Here is a 27,025-nt window from a genome sequence, read left to right on the forward strand (position 1 = left end):
CTTTTGTTAAGAAGTTTCTAATCGAGAAGTTACGACGCGTTTGTCGCCGGCGAAAAAAGCCCGTTTCGTCCGATTACGACCGCGGCGGAACGTAATCGAGAAGAACGAAAGACCGTTTTAGCGCCGACGATTTTCCGAAAAGAAAAAAGTCGAGGAGTCGCCGCGTTAAAATCACTAACACCCGGAAACTAACGTTTAACGTTTGTGGTTTAAAAGCGATATTTGGAGTAAGAAATAGCTACGGGTGGAAAATAAGTTTAGTAAAAGGAAATTTCCTTTGCAGAAGGATAAATAATTTTTACCGAATTGCCGGGGAAGATACGATGTCGGTCGGAACTCTTTAAAGCTAGGCTCGTCCGGCCGGCCGACTCCGCACGTCGTCGACAGAGGGCGCTAGTCGGACTCATTCCGGTCTTCGGACTGCGACTATAGGATGCAGAAATGTCCATCCGGTTGCGACAGTCGTTGAACCAGAGTGCGTGATGTTACGTTCCTGATGATTAACGTAGTAGTACGAAACGTGTCGTATCGGAATACCACGCAACAAATTCTTAAAGATAGGTGCAGCAGAATAACGTAGTACACTTTAACAAGTTAGGCTTAACCGGAGTAAATTAGGAAGAGATCCCAAGATGGCGGATCTGGAGGCTGTCCTGGCCGATGTCAGTTATTTGATGGCGATGGAGAAAAGTAAGTCGACACCTGCTGCCAGAGCCAGTAAGAAGATCATACTGCCAGATCCCAGGTAAATACCTTATCGTGTCTTTATTTCCACCGTTCGCTAGCTTCCGGGTAGTTTTTAGCTCGGTGCTCGTCCGTCGGAAAATATTTCGAAAATCGTTATTGCCTCGGTCGGTGGCAGTTTCGCTCGTTTTCGTAGGTACGAAAGTAATTATAAATACGGCGCTAACGTTCGACGCTTAAGAAATGGAGTTTAAAGACACCGCTCCTTTAACTCGTATCTGACGTCTTCCCTTAACAATTATCGGTTAAATCGGAAAATAAGCTGCCACTGTGCTCCTTTGCGCTAAATTAGGAAAAAATCGCCGTTTACTTCTTTAAATATAAATCGAGTCCAGTCATTTCCATTTATGATGAAAATGTCCACTTCCCGTAAATTCTGTAATTTCGTTTCTTCCACTTAGGTTTTCTTCTTCCCGTTGATATTACATTGGTTTATACTTTCGTCGTGGCCGGTGTATTTTCTTTACGTCCAATGAATGCAAATTCTGCCGTTAATGCTTTACTGGAAGGATGGAGGAAAATACGAATTAAACGTAGTAAAAATGAAAATGACTCCTTTTAATGTTTCGTCCGTAAGCGATTAATGAGGAAAAATTCCGAATTCCGAAAGCTTTCGGTCGTCGTTCATCGTAAAACTAGACTCGGGATCCGAATCCCGAAATGCCTACGCTTTGGTCGAGTGAACCGTGAACTGGCCGAAAAGCCGGGAAGACCCGACGTCGTGGTGATTCGGCCCGTCCACGATTCGCTTGATTGGGGCGCGTGCGTTTCTCGATTCTGGTCGGTGATGCGCCGACCCCCCAAACCACTGTTTTTACTAATACGCGTGCGATATTTAGGATGTACTTTGCTTAAATACCGGGAAATTGATTCACTTTATAAGTGTTTTGATCTGACGTTATTCTTGACTTGTTAGGAAGTCTTAGTGTAAATGAGAATGTAATGTTTGGATGCAAAATTACTAATATTTGGGTTTCAGAATTATTAAAAAAAATATACAATTATGACAAGATTGGGCTATACTATAGATTACTACCTATGGAATTTCGAGACTTTGAGTATATATTTGAACCGATGGGACCGAGATGAGTTCGACGATACCCTACTTCTGGACCGGAGACGAAAATAAGAAAGTTCACGCGATTAGGCTTAGCGGAGAGAGCGACGTGACTCTCAATCATCGCGCAATTGCCGGAAAAAAGTATGGTAACTTTTTTATTTTTCGTTTCCGGTCCAAAAGTAGGATATTGTTGAACTTGTCTAGGTCCCCTCAGTCCCGAAATTCCATAGGTGGTAATCTATAGCATCCCCAAAGATTGAAATCTAAAGTCCGTAAAAATGCAAGAAAATAAATTTTGCAAGAATTTTATAAATAAGATATTTTTTTGTGGGCAGAAGATTTTGCCAGATGTTCAAGTCTTACTAAAATTATACCGGTTTCCGTCGTCGTTGATGGTATGCCCGAGACTTAGTTAGGTAGTTAGTTAAATAATTATCTGTTGTTCTTGGAGGGACTTGCAGCAAAATTAGTGTCTCCGTACGGAAGACTCGGTTATTTATCTATTTAAAATTTACCCGAAATGGTCACGATCATCCCTTACACAAAGTACGGTAGTTACACATCTAAGGTAAGCCGCCAGTATCCCATACTTTGCGTACGGGATGCTGGTGGCTTAAAAATTACCGCAACTTAAATGCAAAGGTTTTACACCTTTGCATTTAAGTTGCATTACACCTTAGCATTTAGTAACTACTGTTACTTTTGATGCCTATTATTGTTTGTTACTGAATATTTCTACCTGGTGTCGATGCTTCCGCTAAGCTGCGATACCGTGTCCCCAGTATGCAAATTCTTAGCTTTTAGTTCGCAGATTTTTACTTGACACACAAGCAGATGACATAATGACTAAATTTGCTATTGATATGATAATTTGAAAGAATTTCATAATAGTTGGAACTTTTTTATAAAGCTATCATTTTGAATAATTTAAATAAAGAAAATAAATGCAGCTATTAAGGAAACTGGCTTTTTAATTACCATAGAAACATTTTCTTGCCTTTCATTTTGCCCCAAATTTAGCTTGACAGTGTTTGTATCCACCGTAGATACGTGTGGTGTTTTTGGAGGTTTTGAAATTTCAAATTTGTGTGTAATCTTAATCTTACAATATTATTTAACTTGTTGAGGTAGACCATTAGCAAAGCCTTTTCTGTGTGGCTTAAGTTATTGCATTTGATCTCGGAATTTGATTGTCTTGATAAAACCTTGGCGTTTTCTGTTTCTTGCCATGAGAAATCGACAAATGTTACAAAAATGTGGCTATGTGACTTCGTTTTCCAGATAAGAGGTCATAGCATGAGGAAACAAGACGATGCAATATGGCATGAATCGTGCAACTTTATCAGGCAATGTCCTGAGGTCGATAGCATGTCTTCTATGGGCTTATAAAATTGAGTTAGATCTCAGAATTTGATGGGCTGATTTTGATAAAACTGTCATTTTCCATTAATTGTGATGAGGAATACAAAAATTAGGGTCCATTTAAATAGGAGTCTGTTGACTTCATTTTCCATATATAATTGAATCAAAGTGACAATGTTCGTGCTCCCTGATGTGATTGAGCGTGCCTAACAGAAGTTAGGGGAGAAAAATAAAAAAACAACATTGTGTGTGTCTAATGGAAAATAGATGCAAGAACTGAACAAAACACAAGAACAAAGCAGTCTCCATTTATTGCTTTGTCTTGGATTGCCTCTCCATATCGGCAAGTGCAAGGATCGTCTCTGTACCTGGCTGGTGCAAGGATTGCATCTCCCACGGCTGGCAGCTATGAGAATTGCCTCTCCTGTGGTTAGCAGGGGCAGAAGGGATATGTGCAGAGGGCCCCAAGACAATGGGGTGCCTGCCACAATTTCAAAATTGTCATATGAGCAAAGTAATAAATTTGTAGAATGTCATAAGTGAGTATGAAAAATTATATTATGAAATATAATATGCATTATATTAATAAAAAGTAATTTTATAATTAAATTTGTAACAGTCTAATGAAAGGCTTATCCAAAAGACACCATATTTAAGTTTCTCTCTGGTGCAAAATGCTCTAGCCACATATATAAGTACAAGGATAGCCTCTTGTAGTGACAAGTGAAAGTTTGCATGTGTGTCTGTCAGGTACATGGATCACCTGTTCTGTGCCTAACAAGTGTCAGGATCACTACTTTCTTTCTGGCTCTACCTCAATTCTATTGCAGTATGACAAAGTTGTACAATGACCTAGTAAATACATTTTTTTTAAAGTTACTACCATGATTACACCATTTAATAGTGGTGGTAATCTTCTCAAAACTAGTTTATGCAATGGTCAAGTGTGGGCTTCCTTAAAAACTTAAATGCAAATAATTATTATGGCTCACAAAGTATAATTTTTGCTCATGATGCCCTACAGCTTGGCTTTACAGCTTTGCTTAGCTTAACTTCATAATGCTATAGTTTTCTAAAACATTACTACTGTTACAACTAAAATTGAAAAGGAATTATCATAAAAATGAAAACTGGGGATCCGTCTAAAATTTGATTGAAAAACTTGTTCTTTAAACTGGTTTTGCCGAGAAATGTGGACCATAGTGGAATTTTTGAAAACACTGATTGAGAAAATATTATTGCAATGCAGATGCCATTATACAAGTTGTATAATGTTGCACCTTTAGTTATGATGAAGAAACAGTATTCAATTAATGGATTTATCCCATAAAGAGAAACAAATGTAAATTAACAACAAAAGAATTACTTTTATTCAAAAAACTTTAAATTCTTTTCTAAGGCTTTACACAACACAAACTTGTATAATTTTATAGAATCTATCTTCTTATCTATGCAAAGATGACAAAGCCTTTTAGTTTTACTTAGGCTTTTCAGGTGTACTTGATTGTTATGTCAGTGACTTCAGTTGCATTCATTTCAGAAAAGATTAACACTTTGACAGTAAAATTACACTATGTTATACACTGAATTTATGGTTTGAATTGTTTGGATTTTCTTTTTTATTTATACACATGCAGTCAGATGTAAATGAGTGATTCATTTAAAAAAATCCTCTAACTTATAACATAATTTAGTTTATGTGGTATTTCAGAGAAAGATTATTTGAATACCATTTTGTCGTCTCAGTTCCTGAGCATTTAATCCATTTATTCTTTCAATGAAAATATCTTTATTAGGATTTGTCAATGTATCTAGTTTTATGGTATCACTTAATGTATTGGGTGGTTTAGAAAGTAACATCATGTTTTACTATCAGAGGGATTAGTTGCATTTTTAACCAGCCAACTTCATTCTAAGCTATATTGTCATTATATATTTTGACAACTGACATTTCAAGGCTTATTTGTAAAAAATTTTGTTTGATTCTGTGCATTTTTTGGTGTCCCAAATAATATGGAAAATCAAAAGCAGCATTTTTGGCATATTTTGCTTTTTTATTACCGAAAAGATGAGAATGCTGTTCAAGCAAGAAAAAAATCGTGCGACCTGTATGAAGATGTGTTGACAGTGCCGAAACTGGTTTGCAAAATTTCAATCTGGCAATTTCAATATTGAAGATGCACCATGTTCTGGAAGGCCAATTGAAGCTGATGAAGACAAAATAAAGGTATTGATTGAAGCAAACTACTGAATAACAACACGAAAAATTGCTAAGAGATTAAGTTTGTCGAATTCAACTGTTTATGATCATGTGAAACAACTTGGTTTCATTTCAAAGCTCGATGTATTGGTTCCACATGTTCTTGAAGAAAGAGATTTGCTCCATTGCATTGACATTTGTGATTTGCTTATCAAATGCCGAGAAAATGATCCATTTTTGAAGTGAATCATAACTGGCGACAAGAAGTGGATTATTTACAACAATGTTGAATGCAAGCAATCATGAAGTAGAAGAGATGAGCTGGCTCATACCACTTGGAAAGTCAATATTTATCAAAAAAAAAAGTGATGCTCTCTGTTTGATGGGATTTTAAAGGAATTGTTTTTTCTTTTGTTTCTTGAGCTTCTACTAGACAATTTCACAATTAATTCGAAAGTGTACTGCCATCAACTGGACAAATTGAGTGATACCATCAAACAAAAAATACCAGAATTGATCAACAGAAAAGGTGTAGTGTTTCACCATGATAATGCCAGATCAAACTTCACACAAGTTTGGTAACATGTCAGAAGTTGTTACAGCTTTGATGGGATGTACTACCACACTCACCATATTCGCCAGATCTGGCACTCTTGGATTATTGCTTGTTTCGGATTTTACAAAATTTTTTAAACAGTAAAACATTTACTTCAAATGAGGATGTCAAAAAACACTTGGATCAGTTTTTTTTAAGCAAAGCTCAGAACTTATGAGTGTGGAATCATGCTACTATCAGAAAGATGGCAAAAGGTATTGGACAAAAATGGTCAATACATAATTCAATAAAATATTTATATATTATACGAATTTCTTTTTGTGAAAAAACGAAATTACTTTTGTAACATCCCAATATTATTTATACATAAATTAACAAAATTGCTCATTCAGGACTGTGATGTCAAATCTGAACATGACTTTTTATTGTCATATTCTTGCTTTGTTCTACTCAGACTACTTATATACAGGGTGGTTCATTTTAATCAAGCCAGTGGAATAATTCAAAAAATGCACATCCTACAAAAAAAAACTTCATTAAACCAAAGATATTAGACATTTGTTTTCTTGAAAATTACACACTGTTTCATCATAGATGGCAATACAATCAGTGAAAAAATAGATCAGCTTCATTTTATTAAAGGAGAATTTCCATCTTTTATTGCATATTATAATTCTACATAAAAAAAAACTTTAATCTGAATGTTTTCTGAAATCAGCACTTATCAGTGGTTGAATATTTAAACTTAGTGTGTTTGCTACACTGCATGCATGCATCTGTGAAGTTCATTGAAAAAAAGAAACAAAAAAATTATATGAACCAGTACAATGGACCTTATGATCACTTGTGATGCCTGATTTTATTTGTGAGGATATTTAAAGAATGCCTGTAATGGAAACCAACAACTAGAGAAGATATGATTGAGAGAATTCAATCGTCTTGTACAGTACACACTACAAACATACCATGAGATGTGTCTGTAAAATCAGACATAGCAAAAAACACATCCACCAAAGGGACTCAATTATTTCCAGTAACATTTGATGTGAAATAATTCAGGCTATTGGTGGATGTGTTGTTTGCTATATTATATTATTCAGGGTCGTGCTGTGCTATGATGCAGAGAGGCAGCCGCGCCATAAGGGGCCAGCATAAGTGGCATTTAAGAGGCGACATTTTGAAGATTTGCATCATACTGAGAAAATCTACTGCACGGCCCTGATGTTATTCCATTCTCCCATTGGTGTTTGAACTCAAAAACAGACATTATGACATAGAATTGATATATGCATTAGGAAAATAAAGGTGACTTTGAGCATCATTTACAATACGAGAGAACTGTGAGAGGCAAGGGGACTTTTGTTAATTAACCCTGCATGTCACATGAGGCTGACTAACTTAGTAGTATTGTGTGCATGGCATCTCTCAGATTCCATTGTTTATTCCAAAATTGTGAAATTATTGGCATCCTTACAATTATCTTTTATTTCCATATTTTGTCTTTTTTCTAATGATGTAAAATATGTGGATTGATGAAAATGCATATTTTGTTCATTTTATTGAAATTTGATCAGATAAACATTAAATTTCACTTTGCTGTAAATTATCTCAGATTTCTTAGATTAACACAGTGTTTATTTGTAATCGGAAACAGAAGTGTTGTCTTTCAAGGTCAGATAGGAAAACTTCATTACTTTAAAGGGAAATCATCAGTCAAGCTGGTGATGATTTCCACTCCAAATGTGAACAAAAAGCAAAGTGTTTGTTAACCCTGTAAGCGAAAGCTTTCATCCCACTTTTAAATTGGGCAGATGACAATGTTTTTGTTTTATTTTATTTGGAGGAATGTTCTCTTTAACATTTATCAACCAGGAAAAGATAAGGTACACCACTGTGTTGGTGTTACATAAAAATAATTTATTTTGTCAGTACTTTCGACAGTGTATAACTGTCCTCTTCAGGCAGAATCATTTTTAGAGAATAAAACATTTGAATTTAGGAAAAAGAACCCAAATATCAACCAATGTTTTTTCAAGTTGCTTGATCTGCATGCACATGGAAAATTTAAATTACATATGTATTTACAAAATTATACAATAATACAAAAATATGATGATATGTAAAAGAAAACATCAAGAATAAAATTGGATTAAAATAAAATACATGAATAATAAATTAAACAGTCAATAAAAAAAAATAAATGTATAGTGATGCACTGTCGCTAATGAGGTGTTTTATCAGAAACCATGTGATTTACGACTTTACAAGATTAAACAGTGCTATCCTCAATTGCAATATATCTGGTGTGGGAGAGTAGCATGGTGACATTGTTGAGATGCAAATTGTTGTTATGATACATAAAATTTGATATCCATATGAATAATACTTTTCAATCCCCACAATGTTTTAGGAGGAAAGTTTGCGACCAAAGCAGCTTAAAGTTATTCTCTTTTGCGTTTTTAGCTAGCTCTCTTATACATTTGTTACATACTACATGATCATCATGATCTGCAAGACGGAGACAGAGCATTCTAGTAGTGGTTTTAATATATAATAGTTTCAACCCAGTTAAGGGATTTGTAAGAGTATAGTATATACACCAGACTTTTCACACAGTGTAACCTCATCTCTATCATTACAAAGTATCCTATGTAAGATGGGCTAGAGTGCTAGTGGCATAATACAGTCAAATTTCTTGAAAACTCTATGAATACATAATGAAGTGAGACCCAGGTATGACATGGCTGCTGTTATGAAAAACTAATTCCTTCGTACGATACAAAGTGAATAGTGAAGATAATCATGCATTTGACTTGGTTGACTAGATGTTTGAACTTGGCTAAAGAATATAGTGCTGCAAACTGCTAATATAAGAAAGGAAAGCTTTTTATCTACAAGCAATTGTGAGAGGAAGGATATAAGAATGCCCTGCATATCAGTGATATAATAGCAGAGTTGTATCTGGAGGGCTGAAAAGCCGTAAAAGGAATGATATAAGGAGGTTTGCCAAATTTATGATTCACAGAAAGATGTCATCGTGAGATCTACTTACAAGCAGATCCAAAACAACAATCTTTGCTTCTTATCTTTTTCTATTAATATTTGGCATGTATAGTTATTTAAATACTTTATTATTTAGCAACCAGTTTTGTTAGAACTGATTACTTTAATTTTTATTTTTAAATGCAGTATAGTCATGCAATTATCAACAATCTATTATCTTAATTCAAAAATTAATGTTACTTGAAATATTACAGAAAGTATTAACATTTTTTGCTGATGGTTTAACTATGAATGGTTTCTGTATGAGAAATAAATCAAAGTAGTATTGCATGGACCATTGAAAATTTGACATGCAATGATATGTTTTTGAATGCATAAATCACTAGTTTTGTAACTTTAAAAGTTGTATACAGAGGTTCCACTGTAAATACCTGCTTTAGAATATGTCCAATTTGGAATATGTTCTGTTTGGACGAAACAAATTTTGCTCGGTATATGACTTAATTCAATTATACGCGCCATCTATGAACAAGTAGCACTATCGGTGTACTAGACCAGACTAGATGTTTGCAGTGCCACGGTTTATAACTTTGTTAAATTTCTTCTGATTTTAATTTGTAAGTAAACTTTTATTGTTTTTATTAATCATGAATTGCAAAAAAGCAAATGAAAAGCAACAAAAAACTAAAAAAAATGACTAGAATCACAATGGAACTGAAAAAAGAGATTGTTGAGAAATATGAAGTGGCATGCGTGTCGAGATTTAACTGTTGCATACCGTATTCTGAGAACGACGATATCGACAATCATGAAAAATAAAGACATTATTAAATCTGCTAACGTTGCGAAATCAATTTCTAAACAGATTATTAGTATTAAGGAGAGTTTGATTTGATTTTGATTTAATGATTTAAATAATATAATACAATATACTGTAATAACCTTAAAAATCTATAATAAAATTTATTTATTAATGTGCTCAAACAGTGTTTAAATTATTTTACAACCCCATTAATATACCATATAAAGAGGGGGGCTTTTTTTTAAATATGAGAACGGATTAATCATTTTTACATTACTTCTTATGAGAAAGGTTGGTTTGGTATACGTCCTATTCGATATAAGTCCAACCATCAGGAATGGATTAAGGTTGTATACCGAAGTTCGACTGTATTTATTTATTTTTATACATCAAATCTGATGACATCTCCAAGACAATATATACCATCACCTTGCTACAACAACACTAAAAATAACAAGACAGATAAAAACATGCAAAGCAATAAATGTTATTCAGAATGAAGCATTTTTTTTTACAGATAGCTTTAAATTTCAAGAATCATATTTTATTAAATAAATGCATTTTTTACCATGCCTTGATAACACTTATGAAATAAACAAAATTTTTGAATTCTGTTAGTTTGTATCATAAAAATGAATTTTATAATTTTTGTTGTGTTGCATTGCTGTACACAATTCATTGTTCCCATTTAAAATTAATTGTAACTTTTCTGAAATACTTAACTCATTCTGCATCTCCTTACAATTATCTATCACACCATCAATTTGAGATTATGTATTAATGAACTGGTTTAAAAATTAAAAGAAAGAGTAATATATGATAAATAATTGTACTTTAAACTAATATTTATCATTTTTAAATTACCAATAATTATTAGTGACTGTTTTGATTTGACCAGTTTATTAATATTTTATAAAGTTTGAGAAATTAATTAAGGAACAATAAATTTATACCTTTGTAAAATATTACAGGATTTATAGTATTAATGAATGATAAATTAAAAACTGTTTCTTTTCTCTTCATGGAAGTCATATAGTTTTACAGTTTTAGATTAATAACAGGATAAATTTTTATTTAATAAATTGTTTTATTTTAAATTTAAATAATTAATAATTAGAATTTCTTAATTAATTAATCTAATTAGAAATTAAAAATAAATTATTAGAATAATTTGATTGGTTAAAAGTTTGAAGAAATTAATAAAATTTGTTTTCAAAATTGATTTTTTAAAAATTGAATATGATAATTAATTTGAAAGAATGGTTGATTACTAATTACTAATGGTTTTTTTAAACATTTTTTATAATTTAATCATTTTGCTTGTTTATGATTTTTCATGTTGTGTATGCAGTTTTTTAAACGGTTAAGGTTATTCAGGTATCTGATTACTTGGGATAATAGCTTTGTACTCAAACTTCAGCACTATTCCATAGCTCTGATTTGTAGAGGAGAATTCAATAATTATTATTTTTTTGATATATATTAAGTGTTTCTTAAAACAATATCGTGGATGTAACTTTTATCATTTGATGTAAAATACAACTTGACTGATAGCCACCTGACTTATGTTTTACATTTTAGTACTGTTTAAACTTCATACTCATTTCTTTCATACATTATCAAATCAAAACTAAGTTAAAATGTCACATGGTATGTATGAATTCATATAATCTGGCAGGAATATCTTGAGTTGTCTGTACTCATGTTGTCTCAAGTGATTTGTTTAGTATCTAGTTACTAAAATGATGTATTTCTGAGCATCCATTTCTAATATAAATTTTTATATGTACAGTGAAGAAATGCATTTATGGGATTATAAAGATCTACAGTACTTTAAAAAGACTGGAGAGACAGTTATCATAACAGCTTGGGTATTTCTGTTCATGATTCATTTTTTTGTCCAGCCTTTCTTTTCTATCTTCTTCAGCTATGTTTTCTGCATGTTGCATTAACATTGTGATATTTTTTGTCTTGCAGTCATATTTATTTGCCTGCTATGTGATATTCTTGTGACCTTGGGTAGGAAAAATTGTATTGTGTGATTGGTAGTAATTGGAAAACATCACATTTCCCAGAAATTACTTCTGACAAAATTGCCCAATTTTCTCATATTATACCAGTCTTAGTCATGTAAAAAGCTTATATACATTATGAATACACTGATCCCCATGTTCATGATTAATTAATTAGCACCAATTGATCTCTCATGAATATTAAATTCTTGAACTTTGAGTTCCATTTTCAGTGTTAAATTTATAATTAGTTTCAAGCCTTTATGTATTATTGTTGTTTTAAAAAAATTTCAGAAAAGTCAATTGTTTTATGAAATAAATATACTGTGCAATGGTTTGTACTGCCAAAAGAAAATATAAACAAAATAGTAATATAACTTATGACAGGCACCATACCAAGTGAGTGAGTGCAGTGATCTTTTAGCACTGTACCTGCTTGAACATTCACAAATAGAACATTCAATTTCAGTTTTAACCTTTGAAGAATTCTAAATACAAATTTAAATTGAAACAAGTTAAATAAATAACTTATGAAAAATATGAGTCACCTATACACACCGGGTTAATACTATTCAAATCTCCTGCAAACCTTATAACCGGTGCAGTCAAAGTTCATACGCGAACGTTTTTGGCCCCTCACTAGGTCCTTCTTCAAGCGAAATTTTCTTTTTCGACCATTACATCGAATAATATCCTGTTAACGGATAAAAATTCGAATCGTCAAAATTCCGAATCTAACGAAACCGCGTGCTATCCAATATTCCAAAGTTTACGTAAGATGATCGCGTGCTTATCTTCGTGATGTAATCATCTAAACGCAATCCGATCGCACTTTTTCGATGCGACTTCCTCGTAAGGATCTTTTTTATTCATTTGGCCCCCATTGTTTCAAATCGCTGACTTGAATTAGTGCCTGCCACGCTAAAGACAGCTTCATCTCGTCCTTCGAATTGATTGGTTGGGTGTACTCGAAGGCTTTACAAATCTCCATTTGCTCTAACCATCTAAGGTGGTCCGTGTGCCGAGTGGTGATGAGGAGTTTTGCATTCGTGAAGTCCGCTGTTATTTCCGGATCTGAGGCGTAAATCGCAAGTGCGGTGCTGTTTCTGTTAGCCCTAATGTCTTGCTGATGTTCCTTCCACCTAATTTCCACCGATTGTTTTGTGGCGCCAATGTCCATTAAATCTTTATTAAATCTATGGTCCTTTAAAGGGACCGTGTACACCCCTGGAAGTTTTCTCCTGTCCGGTCTATCCTTATCATTACGGAGTATTTGAAAAATCGACGGGCATCGTCTGTATGCTATACGTATTCCTTGTTTTTTCGCAATTCTTTTATATAACGATGCCAACAGGGGGTTGTACGTTACCGGTACCAGTCGTTGTGTCGGCTGTCCTATGCCGCCGTTGGGGGGTGGCGCCCGACGCGTGCCGTCCTCATATTGCCTCTCTAACCTCCGTATTAATCTGTCATATCCATGCTCTTTTGCAACTTCTCGCAGGTACTTCATTTCCTGTTCAAGTGCTTCCCGTGTCAAGCAGTGCGTGTGTGCCCTTTTGACCAAAGTCCTGAACGCCGCAATTTTGTATTGGTGAGAGTCACAAGAATCCGCCGGTATATACGTCGGGAAATTCGAAGTCTTGCGGTATATGGAGGTATTTATGCTGTTTTCCCCTAAGTCTATGCTCAGGTCCAGGAAGTGTACCACCGTCTCGCTATGCTGCTCAAGCTCGACATTGAGGCCATACCGGTTGTCATTAAACTGCTCTATGAATACCTTGATGTCTATGTCCGTTTTCCATAGCACGAGGATGTCATCGACGTACCTTGCATATAAGCTTATGTTGTTGTAGTACGGTGGAATTATCCTCTCTTCCAGTTGCCGAATTACAAGCTCACAGAGGTCGCCCGAGACCGTACTGCCCATGGGTACGCCTCTCCCCTGCGTGTAAGTAATTCCTCCAAATTGGAATATCGGAGAGTAGCAAATTAAGTGCCCAATTCCAAAATCTGATTGTGTAAGCATTCTTCAAGTGAAAAAGAAAATTTCGCTTGAAGAAGGACCTAGTGAGGGGCCGAAAACGTTCGCGTACGAACTTTGACTGCACCGGTTATAAGGTTTGCAGGAGATTTGAATAGAAAAATATGAGGTTAACAATAAATAAAAATAAACTTAAAAAATATACAAGGTTAACAAAACACAAATAAATATGCTATTAAGAGAAATATATGAAATAAAACTATGAGAGTATAACACATAAGCTAAATATGATTATAGGGAGGGACATAATTCAGGAGTTTTATGTCCAAAACCTTTTTCATAATATCTTCTCAGTCTGAAGGTAATGTATTTGCATCTCTCTTGTTCAGGCACTACTCTTTGATCCTACAACACTGGATTTGGATCTAGGCTGTGACTTCAGGCTTGGCTTGCAACTGCATGTAGCTGTTATTCAAGTTGGAACTGATCAAGTAACTTGCCAAGCTCTTGCAACTCAGCTCCTTCCATAGTCTGATTTTCTCTAGTAAGAAATGGATGTCGGTAGAGCATCCCACCTCGTATGGTAGTACAAAACTGCTTCTAGCTACATTTTCCATCAAGTAGTAACTGGTGCAGGTGGCAATGCCGAAAAGTGGTTCTTGGAATGAATGCCTTCTGTTTGTCACCTTTATTAGAGCTGCCTTTACCCTTGAGATGAAACATTAGAATGCTGTTCTTAGTGTGCATTTCTTTAGCACCTAAATGTATAACATGTGCCCAGCATGTCGTATAGAACAATCTCGTGCACACTGGCATGAGTTTCAAAGCAGTAGCATTCATATATGGAGTGTTATCTATCAAAAGTCCAACAAAATTGTCTAACTCAACATTTAAAAGTTTAAGAGTTGCAAACACTACTTTGACATTGATATCACTGTTGCACTTCTTTACAATCTGTGATTGCACTAGTCTGGATTTGATATGTAATTTAATATATTGCACCAACTTGGAAATAAATTACTAAATATTACATATATATAATTACATATTTTCACAAAATTGTGGAAATAAAATTGTAAAAATAATAATAATAAGCAGAAATTAATACTTTCATCAAGAGCCGCATGTAACTCAAAAAGAGCCGCATTTGCCCATGTCTGCTCTATGGTGTTACATTTGAAGCCAAATTGGATATCAGGGTTCTTGATATACTCCAGCTTGTGCATTCTGTCCTGGAAGTCTTGACAATGTGTGTATGCTCTTTTAATGAGAGCTCTAAAGGCCACAAGCTTGTAATTAAGTGGATCATGAGAGGCCCAGGGTATAAACAGTGAGCTATAGGAAGGCTTTGTGTAAACATTGGTGGTAATAAAACTGCCCTTTAGTGCAGGCCTGGCCAACCCAAATTGTTTCGCAAGCCACTTTGATCACGCGTAACATTATGGTGGGCCACAATTTAGGCAAACATGCTTTTAAAAAAGTAAAACAAATACAAAATGAATAAGATTTTATTGTTATACCAAGAGTTCATACTCATACTTGCGCATTATAACAATGACACATGCAAATTTTCATTTATTTAATTGTTTTGGTATACACATAACAGAAAATAAAAGTTTTAATAGATACATGATATCGCTTAGTGGGCCACACAATTTAATGTGACGGGCCTCATGCGGGCCGCGGGTTGGCCAGGCCTGCTTTAGTGTGATCCAGAAAATTGCACTAGGTCACTTTCTTGCTGAAGCTTTAGTGCGAATCCAAACAGGTTAAGTGACAGAAGCACGGCTCTAACTTGATGGAAGGGTACAATGCTTGGAAGTACTGAGATACTCCTCATTGTTCAAAAGAAGATTCTGTAGTCTTTTGATTTGGTACAAGGTTTGTAAAATGCTACATTCGTGTGTTGGAAGATTTTCAGTTATGACGGTGTTAAAGATATGTTCGACGAAATGGTTGGTGAACAACTTTTGTCTACCACTGGCCTCGTGTTCTTTCCCAATTTACGTATCTGCAAATCTAAACAGCCTTAGGGCAGATGGAGAAGAACCACAACATTGTCCAAGTGGAGTATAAATGCCAAATCCGTGTTACTGAATCATTTAACTCTTGTCTGTAAGCATCCAGGATATTTGGAGGGATTGTCGTTCATTCTGTATCAGCGATGTATTTGGTCATCAGTTTGTTGTATGTGGTACATGATAATATGATTAAATCCTTGGACTTGTCTGCTTTTAAAAGGACCACATTCTTTTTTGTCAGATGCCTCCTGCTGGCTGTTATGGAGGCCCATATTGAGCTGGGAGTGTTTTTGAGCTTCTTCCTAATTGCAAAAACAAGTTTTCCATCTGAAATACTCTTTCCTCATTTCATTCAAATGCTTTTAATGAAGCATGTGTGAATTTTTAATGAAAGTAATTTATTAAAAATGGATTCAGAATTTAGACAAAGTTTTATATTACATAGTCTGCTTGCATATATGGCTTATAAATGATGATATAAATAAATTAACAAGTAGCACGTGACATAACCAAGGTTACTTAGATATGGTTGGGGATTTGCTATTGTAATAAGTTCTCGTTTTTGTTCTAGAGATAACTGTTCCTGATAGGGTGGCATTCTGATTGTTCAAGACAGTGAGAGTCGCATTAGCACGTGTACATTTTAGTGTTTTTGTGGGTTGTTTGGTAATTTCAGTTTTCTTCTTGTTTTTTGTAATGTATTGATACTATTATTAGATTCGGCTTTAGATTGCAAGTTCTTAAAGAAGTGTGATGGAAATCGTTGGTTTTTACTTTCCCAGCTGTTATAACAGAGAAAGTATGGCGATCCAGCAGAAAATGATCACCCAATATTTTTACAGTTTTGGAATCAGGACACTTTGAATGTCAAGAAATGCAAAAAAAAAAAAAAATTGGGTTTTTCTGTATGTATGAATGTTAGTGTGTAGGCAAGGGTGTCGCCAAGGGGGGCAGGAGGTGGCAGCTGCCTTCCCCTAGAAATTCAAAAATTAAATGCTAAGTTTTAATTAAAATAGTCTTCTTAGGCATCTTGTAAGTTAAAGAAAATGTTTTAATTAAGATATTTCTTTTCGATACATAGTAAATGATTAAAACTTCATGAATCGTTTTTATTTTACCTACATACAATTCATTTCCTCTATCAATTTACATCATCTTGCACCTCCCCCGGCCCATTGGCTGGCGTCATCCTTGTGTAGGCCTATAGAGTTAGTGGAAGGAACGGCGTAACTAGATTGAGGCACCTCTAGCAGCGATGCCGGGTAACAGAATCGGGGTTACAAAGGCGGCACCAGTGTTGTTTCACCTAGTACTTTTGTACTAATCTAATAATTTTTTACTTGTTCCAGTACCAAGATACAAACACCATTTTCCTAGTACCATTCATGAAATACTAATACCATTCCTTTCAATTTAGTACCTTTCAAAACATTCATTTTTATTCCATATTTCTATATTTTTTTTACTTTGGTAGTAAATAGATGTTTTTATTGCTTCCTCATTCAAGTGCAGCACTTGAACGTATTTTTTTTTTTTTTTACAATTAAATTTAATAAAAACTACAAAATCGAGTTCTTACCGATTTCCGTGAAGCACTGTTATTAGCAAAGGAGCTAGTTAAAAGCAACAACGATAAAATGTTACACTTAGAAACCATCATCTGCTTCAACCATACAAAAACATTCTAGTTAGAAAGGTTCTGATGATGATGATCTTACCAGTGATTTTTCAATGTGATAATTTTAAAGTTTAGTACTTCATGTTCATTACTTTTGTTTTAACATTTTGTTGATTTCATTGTTGTCCATTGTTGTTGAGGAATAATAATGAAAACGTGTTTCTTCTATGTGCATTCTTGCAATATATTAATTTTTTATGTTACATGTACCATTATATATATTTTAATAAATAGAAATTTGATAAATTATAAATTTATATATTATTTATAAGTACAGGTGTACCTCGAGTTACGTCGTTTGTCAAAAAAGTATATGGAAAAATAAAAATCAAGTTTAAGTCATTTTATTCGACTTTACATCCGTCCGCCACAAATATTGAAGTCGTGATATGACTAGAAAAGCGTTAAAAGCACATAAAATCATATTAAAATATGTACATTTACAGTAAATGTTAATATAATCATCACAAATCCTAGAGAACGAAACATGAAAACATCTGTGTTTCTGTGTTGTCGTCTTATTTAGCGGTCTTTAAGTGCTCATTATTGGCGTTTTCCACCGTAGTTTCGACTTGCGTCGTAACTACACAAGTAAATTCGACTTACGTCGCCTCTCCTGGAACCAATTACCGACGTAAGGCGAGGTATATCTGTATATATTTTAAAATATATACATACATTCAGCAGTTTACGGTCAAAGTAATGCCTGCATTAGTCAATACAGTTACGTCTCGACTTACGACGGACTTCGGTTTCGCAATTTCGGACGTAAGACGAGAAGTGACTGTACTTAAAAAACAGCCATCTTACACAAGCACACGCAAAGGGTAACTAATGGCAGAAGAAAACTAAAGATGACGCAGTCAATCGCAAGATATACAGTCAAACCTGTTTTTGTGCGGTCTTTTTCTGTGCGATATTTTTTGTGCGGTATATGAAAATTTCAATCAAATTGGAACATAATTGACTCCTGTAAAATTTTCAAAAACTCTATTGGATGTTTTCTATGACATCAGCAGGTTTTTTCATTTTTTATTCAGTAAAATTTTTTTCTCATACGTTTATTTCGGTCCCCTCTTATTTTAATAGCATAAAAACCATAAATATTATGTTATATTTGAACAGATGCGGTAAGTTAGCTCCTCTCCAGCTTTAGACTGCAGGTGTGAAATTTCACGCCTTGTTAAATGAAATAACACTTCCTGCAGCTATATTTATCAAATAAAATCATTATTTAACGATTATTTTTAACTTTTTAATGTTAGATTCGTATTTAAGTGGAAATAATTAATTAATATAAAAATTAAAATTCTTAGAGGATTTTTTTCCCCATTAGGTGTTGCAGAAAAAGGCCCGAGGAGTTAAAAAAGCAATTCCTAGTTATTTCGTACCGTTTCGAGTTATTTTCTACGTGAGAATTTTTTATGCGGCCCCTATTCACCGCATAAAAAATATTTTTTTAATTGTGTTGCGAAAACTATTTTTTATAGCCACTCGTGAAGTTTTGCGCGATTTTTTTTAATGAATTTTTTTTATGCGGTTTTTATTCCCCGCATAAAAACAGGTTTGACTGTATATGTATATGATATATATTTGACGAAAACTGTAAAAAATTGATACATTAAAACAATTAAAAAAAATGTTTTTTTTTTCGTAAGTGCGAATGGTCGTAACTCGAAGTGACTGTAGATCATTTTGACTTAATGTATTGATTCTGCACGTACGTATGTCGTATTAGCGATATTAATATCGATTTTTTTTAAAATACTATCGCACATTACTGGTTAACTTTGTACCTGGAGGCACAGTAATATAGGTAACACTACAACCGACCACACAGCAGTAATTTTTTGAAGTTTAGTGTGACAGAAAGCTGTGGTTGATTATCACAGGAAGAAAACAAGCACCACGTTTCAGTACGTATCCAACTCAAAGACGCACGTGTTTTCCCGAAGCAGTTTTCTTTACTTGCGTTTAGGTGGCGCTCAACTCAGTTCCAGTAGCTCTATAGGAGTGTGTGTGGGAGGGCATAACAGTTCCAGTACTTCTTGTCGAAAATTTCTGAAATTTTGCAGGGAGGTTTGTGTATTAGGGATAAAGGATGCTATTAAATTTTTGAGGGTAAAGGATGAGCGGTGGAAGATAATGGGGATGGTGTGTATCTCCAGTAGGGCCAGACTTAATGACGATTTTACTCGTTATTAGCATTTACAATTTTTTTTATTTTTATAAAACTCATTTCTACCTGTTAAGGTTTTTGCCATTTTATAATACAGTAGTAAAAAATTAAAGTTTTTAATAAAATATGATAACAGATAGCGCCACCAAAATTTTAAATGTTGCCGGGAAACGGCAACATTTAAAATTTTGGTGGCGCAACCCGTTGCTGGTTTATTTAAACACGAAACGCCTAGCGAAAGTGTCTGAAGAGGTGCGTAATTCGAAATGGGTGGATTTTTTGGATAGACATTCGTTAGGCCTGTAACTTGACAGAAGAGTGAATTGCATCCTGCCTCGATCATCTAGTAGTATTTACATCGATATTATTACAATTCTGCTGTCAGATTTCTAGTAGCAGATAAGCGAGTGGGATGTGAAAATGTCGGGCAGAGTTGCTATAATAGCAGAAATTGTACATTTTTACATTACTCTCAGATTTCGCATTTTGCATAATGGAGAAACGAGATGTTCGATTCAAACCGAAACATTATATCGGGAAACGCTGTTCCGCTTACATTACATTCGTAACCGTAATAAAATTTTGCATAATTTTATGCAAGTATTGCCAATAACTAGCTATTGAACGTGTCTCGGCACCTACTTGAGTATAAGGAAAATTGAAAAAATTTACTAAAAGTGTCCGGTATTAATGCCATTACTATATGTATAGAAGATTAAGCTTTCACACTGCTGAGGTTCCTATTCTGATGAAAAAATCTTTTATTGTGCTACGGTTGAATAACGAAAACGGAGAATTATCGACCTATGTGTACTTATAATTATATTGTACTTATATCTGCAGTGGCAAAAGGTATGGAAAAATTTGGTTTATTAAGTTTTAATGTCAATTGTGAAGACAAAACTCGCAGTTTCAACATTGTTTTGTTCCAAAGAAGTCTGTAACAACAAATTTATTGAAGTTAATAAAATTATGTAGGAATTGCATTTAATAACTGGAATCAGGTTGATGTAATATACTGTGTTCAGATATATCAAGGGTTTTTGATACTGTCCCGTATAGTCAATTGCTACAGAAATTAAGATATCTTAAACTACATGATTATATAGTAGCATGGTTTTCATCATATTTACAGGATCGAATTGCACAAGTAAAATGGGAGAATTATCTTTTGAAAACATTCCAGCTTTGTAAAGGAGTTCCGCAAGGTTCTCAGGACCGCTGGTGACTACATATACGGGGATGTGAGGTATCCAGAGTTAAGAATATTAGTCCTCGGAGTGTATTATGATACTAGATTTTTTTCTACAACGCATGTGGAAAAGATAACTACAACTGCTATTAGAACTTTAGGAATGATTTTTAGATTTTTGAGACTATGTCCGGAAATAAATGTACTAAGATCTTTGTATTCAGCTCTTGTTTGTGCGAAGATTTTATTTGCGGCAGTGATCTGGAATACACAACTGATGACAATTTAACATAGAGTAGAAACAGTTAACCGTATTAGAAGAATTGTAGAAGAAAATTTATGTTAAATCAAGAATAGGTTGAAATGTATTTTTTACCTTTAACGACACTGTAATATCCAGTGTATGCAGTTTCTAAGATCTCTGTTAGAATCTGAAACTGAAACTCCTGCTTTGTTAGAACAATTAATTCTGCATATGCCTGTATACAGTAGGAACTGTTTTAGATTTAAAATTCCTTTTGTATAAATTTAATATTGCTCGAAATATGTCTGTCGTATTCTATAATCACTTTGGACGCTAACTAGATTTGTTCAGTTTTAAGCGACTGTTTTGACAGTTACTGCTCAACATATTTAATATTGAACGTTAAAATTGACGTGAAAATTGTTCTTACATGTTCAATACGTTTTTACATTTTTCAATTTTTATGTTTTGTTATGTATTACATACAAAACATTTGAACTGAATTTATGTATACAATGTCATGTTTCAATTTTATGTTTATTCTTTGTATGTTAAACAGACCTGTAATTGGGAATTCCTGTAGGTCGATTTGGTAAATAAGTAAATATATAATTAATTGTTAACTAAAAGCAAAATTTCAAACGTAGGAAGCAAAAACAATGTGTACGACAAACACACTGCGCGTTCTTATGTGTGCATGCGTAACGATGACGATACGTTGACGTCAATAAAGAATCAAATACGATTGGTTCCGCAATTTTATAAAATAAACTTCTAACGTAAAACTTTTCTTATGCTTATACTGGTACGCTATGCATAAAGTTATAACGGACGTTTTTATAATGTAAAATACGTAGTGCGCAAACTCAATAATGATGATTTTTCTCCTTTGATTTCTATACCATTAATATAGTTTCCAACAATGGAAACTGACGACTCATTTATGGAGGTTTTGTGTTAAGAGTAAGTCAATTTGTTGAGACTGAATTCCAAACTAATTTCTTTTCCGAATTCATAAATTGGTTTTCTTCAAAATGCTCAGCACAAAGATAATTATTTTTATATAGTACTTCTGTTTTATTTAGAAGATCTAGGCATCGAGTGTTTTGGGCTCAAAAGCGGCATCTGAAATATAAATAAAATGGAGCTGCGTATGAATGGATAGTATGACATTTCTAATTAATTGCTGGTAATTTATAAGGTACAGTAAGACCCGCTTAACGCGGGGGATGCGTTCCAAGACGACAAAGCGTTAAACGAGGTCATTTTAACATAGAGTAGATAGGGAAAGGAAAACACGCGACCAAAAATAAACAATTTTACTTTAGGTTATTTTTATATTAATTTGGCTAATATATGTTAAATAATACACAAACATATGCACACAGAAATATAAAGTTAATTTTTTGTGACGAAGGTCCTTGCTCTTCTGAAATTCTTGTTTTTTGCGATAAAGTTGTGTATTTTCATTTGTCGCTTTTTTTCTTTCCTTAAGCAAATGTTGGCAGCAGAAGATTGCATCCAAAACGACTCGTTTTGTTTTTGCACTCCTTTCAAAGTCTGGATCATTCGCTACAGTTTATCAACAATTTCGGTTATCGTTATCAAACTTACTAAGGAAATCTGTAGAGAGATTCTTTTGGGTTCTTCGTTTTCAGAATCACTATTTTCCAGTTCTACATAAATTCCTTTTTCTTCCAGTTCTTGAAGGTCGTCGTTGGTAAGACACTCACCAGAAACCTGCAGTAACTCCTCAATATCCTGCTCGTCTACATTTCCCAGTCCTGCTGTATCGATTAGGTTGACAATTTGGTCAACCTAACGATACAGCGATAGTCTCTTCTCGTTGAGAATTCTTGGATACCTCCACACTTCGTTCATGCAGTTATCAGTTAATTCTTGTCAAGCGAAGTCGATATTGCCTATGGCATCCATGATGTTATATATTTTTTCCAAAATTGCACAAAACAAACAGATTTAAGGAAAGTACAGCGCTACGACGAATTGTCACCTTTCTTGATTGGTTCGTGTTTGGGAATAATCGTATTATATACGAATCAATGAAATGCCGCGATAATTTGAATCAGCGTAAATTTTGAGTTTTTTATAGGCTTTCAGCAGACTGCGTTATATTGAATCAGCGTTAATCGAGGCAGCGTTAAGCTTGGTCTTACTGTATACTGGTTTCTTCCTAAGATTTGCCGGTACTTTAAGCCTAACTGCGTTCATGAACAAAACCTGGGCCGTGTTCGGTAACGCAGAACACCTTAGTTAGAATCCTGAGTGGCTTAGTGGACGGAGCTAAGTATGTTCTGAGCTTCATTGAACGATTATTCTTAGACAACTGCAAAATGGTGGTTAGCTAAGTTAAAATTATGATTACAACAATTGTCGCAAACGAACTGGTCGAAAAGGATGAAGTAACCAATACTATTATTCAAATGGAAGCTATCAGATTGCGATGAATTTAATGAAGCAATTATTAACTGTAATCAACGAAATGGATTGCTATCTTCCGTTAAAATGTATTTGGAATCTGTTATGACGTATGATAATTTTACATTTCGAAGTCATTTTAGAATGATTTAATGACTTAGAATGAGAGAATAACTTTGTGGTTGTTATAATAAAATACGTTTGGTCCAACCCGAGCAGCCATCTTGCAAATTGTACAACGAAACAAAAACAATGACGTCACTAGTAGAAGTTAGCATATATGAAAGAAGCTGACTGAACTAGCTAGAATTCTAGCAGTGGGAGGAGTCAAGCAATAGCTAGAAACAGATTCAACTTTGCAGTTTAACTAGATTTAGCAAGAATTCTGAACACGGACATGGTCTTACCATCTGTCCTCCTTTAGGAAATTTAAAGGACAGATGATGATGCTTCCCTCCAGCATTTGAGCAATTAACAGCCGAACAATAATTAACTCAAGCAGTCTTCCAAGATCTTGAATTCATTTTCTACTTCTATCACACGTATTCACAGCATAAACGAAGTTAAATTGAAGTAGTTTTCACGCGGCGGTCACAGTGGCGGTTGCAGTAAGTACTGTACTGTACCTGCGTAGGTATTGATGTGCAGAACAAGTTCGTCCATAGAACTTTCCAGTCTTCCTAGCTTCGGCTAGGTAATTAGTCTACGCCGGTAACCTCGTATTTTGGATTTTCCTATTCAATTTCACCATACCTCTGGTCCGATAGAAATGCAGGACCGTTGCAGAAGGGATTTGAAGTAATTCGAGCAAAAGTAGTCGTTGACCTCCTCCTGGAAGAGAGGATGGTCAACCACTACTAATTAATATCGGTCTACTATTAATATTTGAAAAGTGATTCGTGTTAGACAGGTCGTGATGGCTCCGCTTTGATCGAGTTGCTAACCTTAATGTTCGAAAGACTTCGTATGACTTGTTTAAATAAAAAATTCTTGTAAAACAGAATAATTGCTTTTATGTTATACCTACGCAAAAACCTTATCTCACTGAGAATTATTTATTAACCATAACCAACCAACACTTTATTGTAACATAAAATACTTAAAGGTTGATTAAAGGTTTTTAAAAATCTATTTTATTATTTTGTTACTTTAAATTGTATATATATTACTGCAGTTTACTCTTTGAATTCAAATAGCTCAATATTCCAAATAATTTTGTATTTTAAATGTTTTCTTAACTGTTCTATACAAAAAATCAATATTCCGTGGTTTTTAAAAACCCGCAGATGGCCGTAGAACAAGTTGAAAACGTTCGTTACGGTTAATAATTCTCAGTGAGATAAGGTTTTTGCGTAGGTTAAGAAGCATCTAGCTGGGCATTAAGTATTTTATGTTACAGTAAAGTGTTTATACTTTTACAACAGATTGTATAAATTATGTGGGAAGTGTGTTCTCGTAAATATCGCGTTTATAGAAAAATTACTGGACTGCATTTTGAATAAAATGTATACCTATAAATTTCGAGTGTTTTCCGTTGTATGGCTATTTGTCCTTCCTCAGTCTCGAGAAACAAGTTGGATACACGAAAGTCGAGACTAGATATAGAAAGCTTAGGGGCAGGAGGCCCAGATTAACTATTTAGGAACTTCAGGTTTTTGAATGGATGTCACGTTACTTCGATTTAAAATTTTTCCGTGAAGGAAGTTAGATAGCAATAGAGTAGTGCCGGTCATTTTACAAGAAAAGTATGATGTATTGTACAGGGGCAAAACCACCACTAAAAAATTGATAACATTGTGATGAAAAGTTACGGCCTGGCATTGTGACGATGTCATAATAAGTACTCTCACATCGACAGAAAAACCTTTAAAAATGCATTATTTTTATTCACTTTTCTAACGTTTTCGGCCAGTTTGAATAGCCTTCCCCAGGAACAGAAAAATCGAATGATTCGAATCCAATTTCTATAACGACATTTATTTTAGAACACTTTGAAGTTTCTTAGATGTCTAGTGCGCAGGCTCGTATATGAAGAATTATAATCGATTTTTCTGTTCCTGAGGAAGGCTATTCAAACTAGCCGAGAACGTTAGAAAAGTGAATAAAATAATGCATTTTTTAAAGGTTTTTGTGTCGAGGTGTCAGTATTAGTTGAGTGCAGTTAGAGAAGAGTCATAATAAGTAATCGCTCGTTAGAATTAGTTTGGCTTATTTGGTTACTGCAACGCGATACGTGAGCGATCTCATGGGGATGCATCCCAGGAAAACTTTTATCGGAAGCTAGACCCTATTTAATTGAAGTAAATTCGGAAAACTCCACGTAGCCAGCCTGTATGCCATGCCCGAACTCAAGACGAATTAACTACCAGAGTTCGGTGATTTTATGCACTCTGCTACTGGAGAGCGCTTATTAGAATTAAGAAAGTGCCATTCAGAAATGAAAAAATTCGAGTTATTAGATATGGAAAATTAAATACTTATAGGCTATTTAAAACCTTTCATAGGCTTAAACACTTGATTTCACGCAGGCAGGTGCTATATGCTACCTGTCGCAGTAATTATAAAATGGGTCGATTTTGCGCTATATCATTTTCGCATTAATTAACGGAATATAATATATATTACAAAATGATATAATTTTTAAAATAAGAATTATATTTAGTTTATTATTTTGTTAAATTTTTTTCAATAGATGGCTCTACGTGTAAATCAGGAAATTAATGTAGATAGAAATTAATTGACTCACAGAAATCCAATAGATATTTTGGGGTGGAATGCACGACATTATCTACGTTATGGGTATATAAGCGTAACTGTTGAGTTTCGTAGCAATTGGTCGAACGGCCTAGGACTGTATAAGAAACCAACATTCTCATTTATGTATGTAGATGAATATTTCTTAAAAAATATAAAGTAATTTATAAATCAATAAAATATATGTATGTTTGTAATTATTATTCTACAAGTTTTTTTTTTTTTTAAATTAACCAATTGACGTTCAAATTATTTTACACGTTAATACATTTTTTATACAACCCCTGGTCAGAAGTAAGAAATAATGTTATAAATTCCTGCATCATAAGTTTCTAAAAATGTATAATGTTTGCTTGTCGATTTCTAATGAAAATTTTGAGACGATGTACAGTATTTGCATAAACGTGTGCTAAAATGAAATCAGTTTTATACATTATAAAAAAGTATGATTCATTTACTAATCAAGAGTAGAGACAAAAATATGGAATACTATCATAGCAGGAACAAAAGTTTAGAATATGACGGGCATGTTTCATATTAAAATGAATTTAGTGACGCTGTTATTGCGTAATATTGCACTTCGAGATTGAATCTGCAGAACTGTAATCGTGCTTGATGTTTGCATTCAAAAACTTTGCCAAGAACATACATCGAGTGATTTAGAGAAACAGTTTGTAATTTTATATCACAAGCATGGTGAAAAGCAGCAGAGAATTGCAAAACACGTCCAGTGTTTTTCCTGTGTTCGCTTCACGCCTGGTTGTTTAAGTCTCATTAACGGCCATTCTCATCTGCAGCAAT

At 34.1% G+C, this 27,025-nt stretch overlaps 1 protein-coding gene across 1 annotated transcript in view; it reads left to right on the forward strand.

Annotated features, from left to right (window-relative positions):
• Nucleotides 1-379: 379 nt before the first annotated feature.
• LOC136982618 (G protein-coupled receptor kinase 1) overlaps nucleotides 380-27,025 on the forward strand; it is a 201,351-nt gene continuing 174,705 nt past the window's right edge. The window contains 1 exon segment of the mRNA XM_067279163.1: nucleotides 380-745. Within this exon segment, the coding sequence (XP_067135264.1) occupies nucleotides 633-745 (113 nt within the window). The 5' untranslated portion in view covers nucleotides 380-632.

Source organism: Centruroides vittatus, unplaced genomic scaffold (assembly GCF_030686945.1).
Source record: "Centruroides vittatus isolate TY-2023 unplaced genomic scaffold, ASM3068694v2 contig_854, whole genome shotgun sequence".
Taxonomy (NCBI): domain Eukaryota; kingdom Metazoa; phylum Arthropoda; class Arachnida; order Scorpiones; family Buthidae; genus Centruroides; species Centruroides vittatus.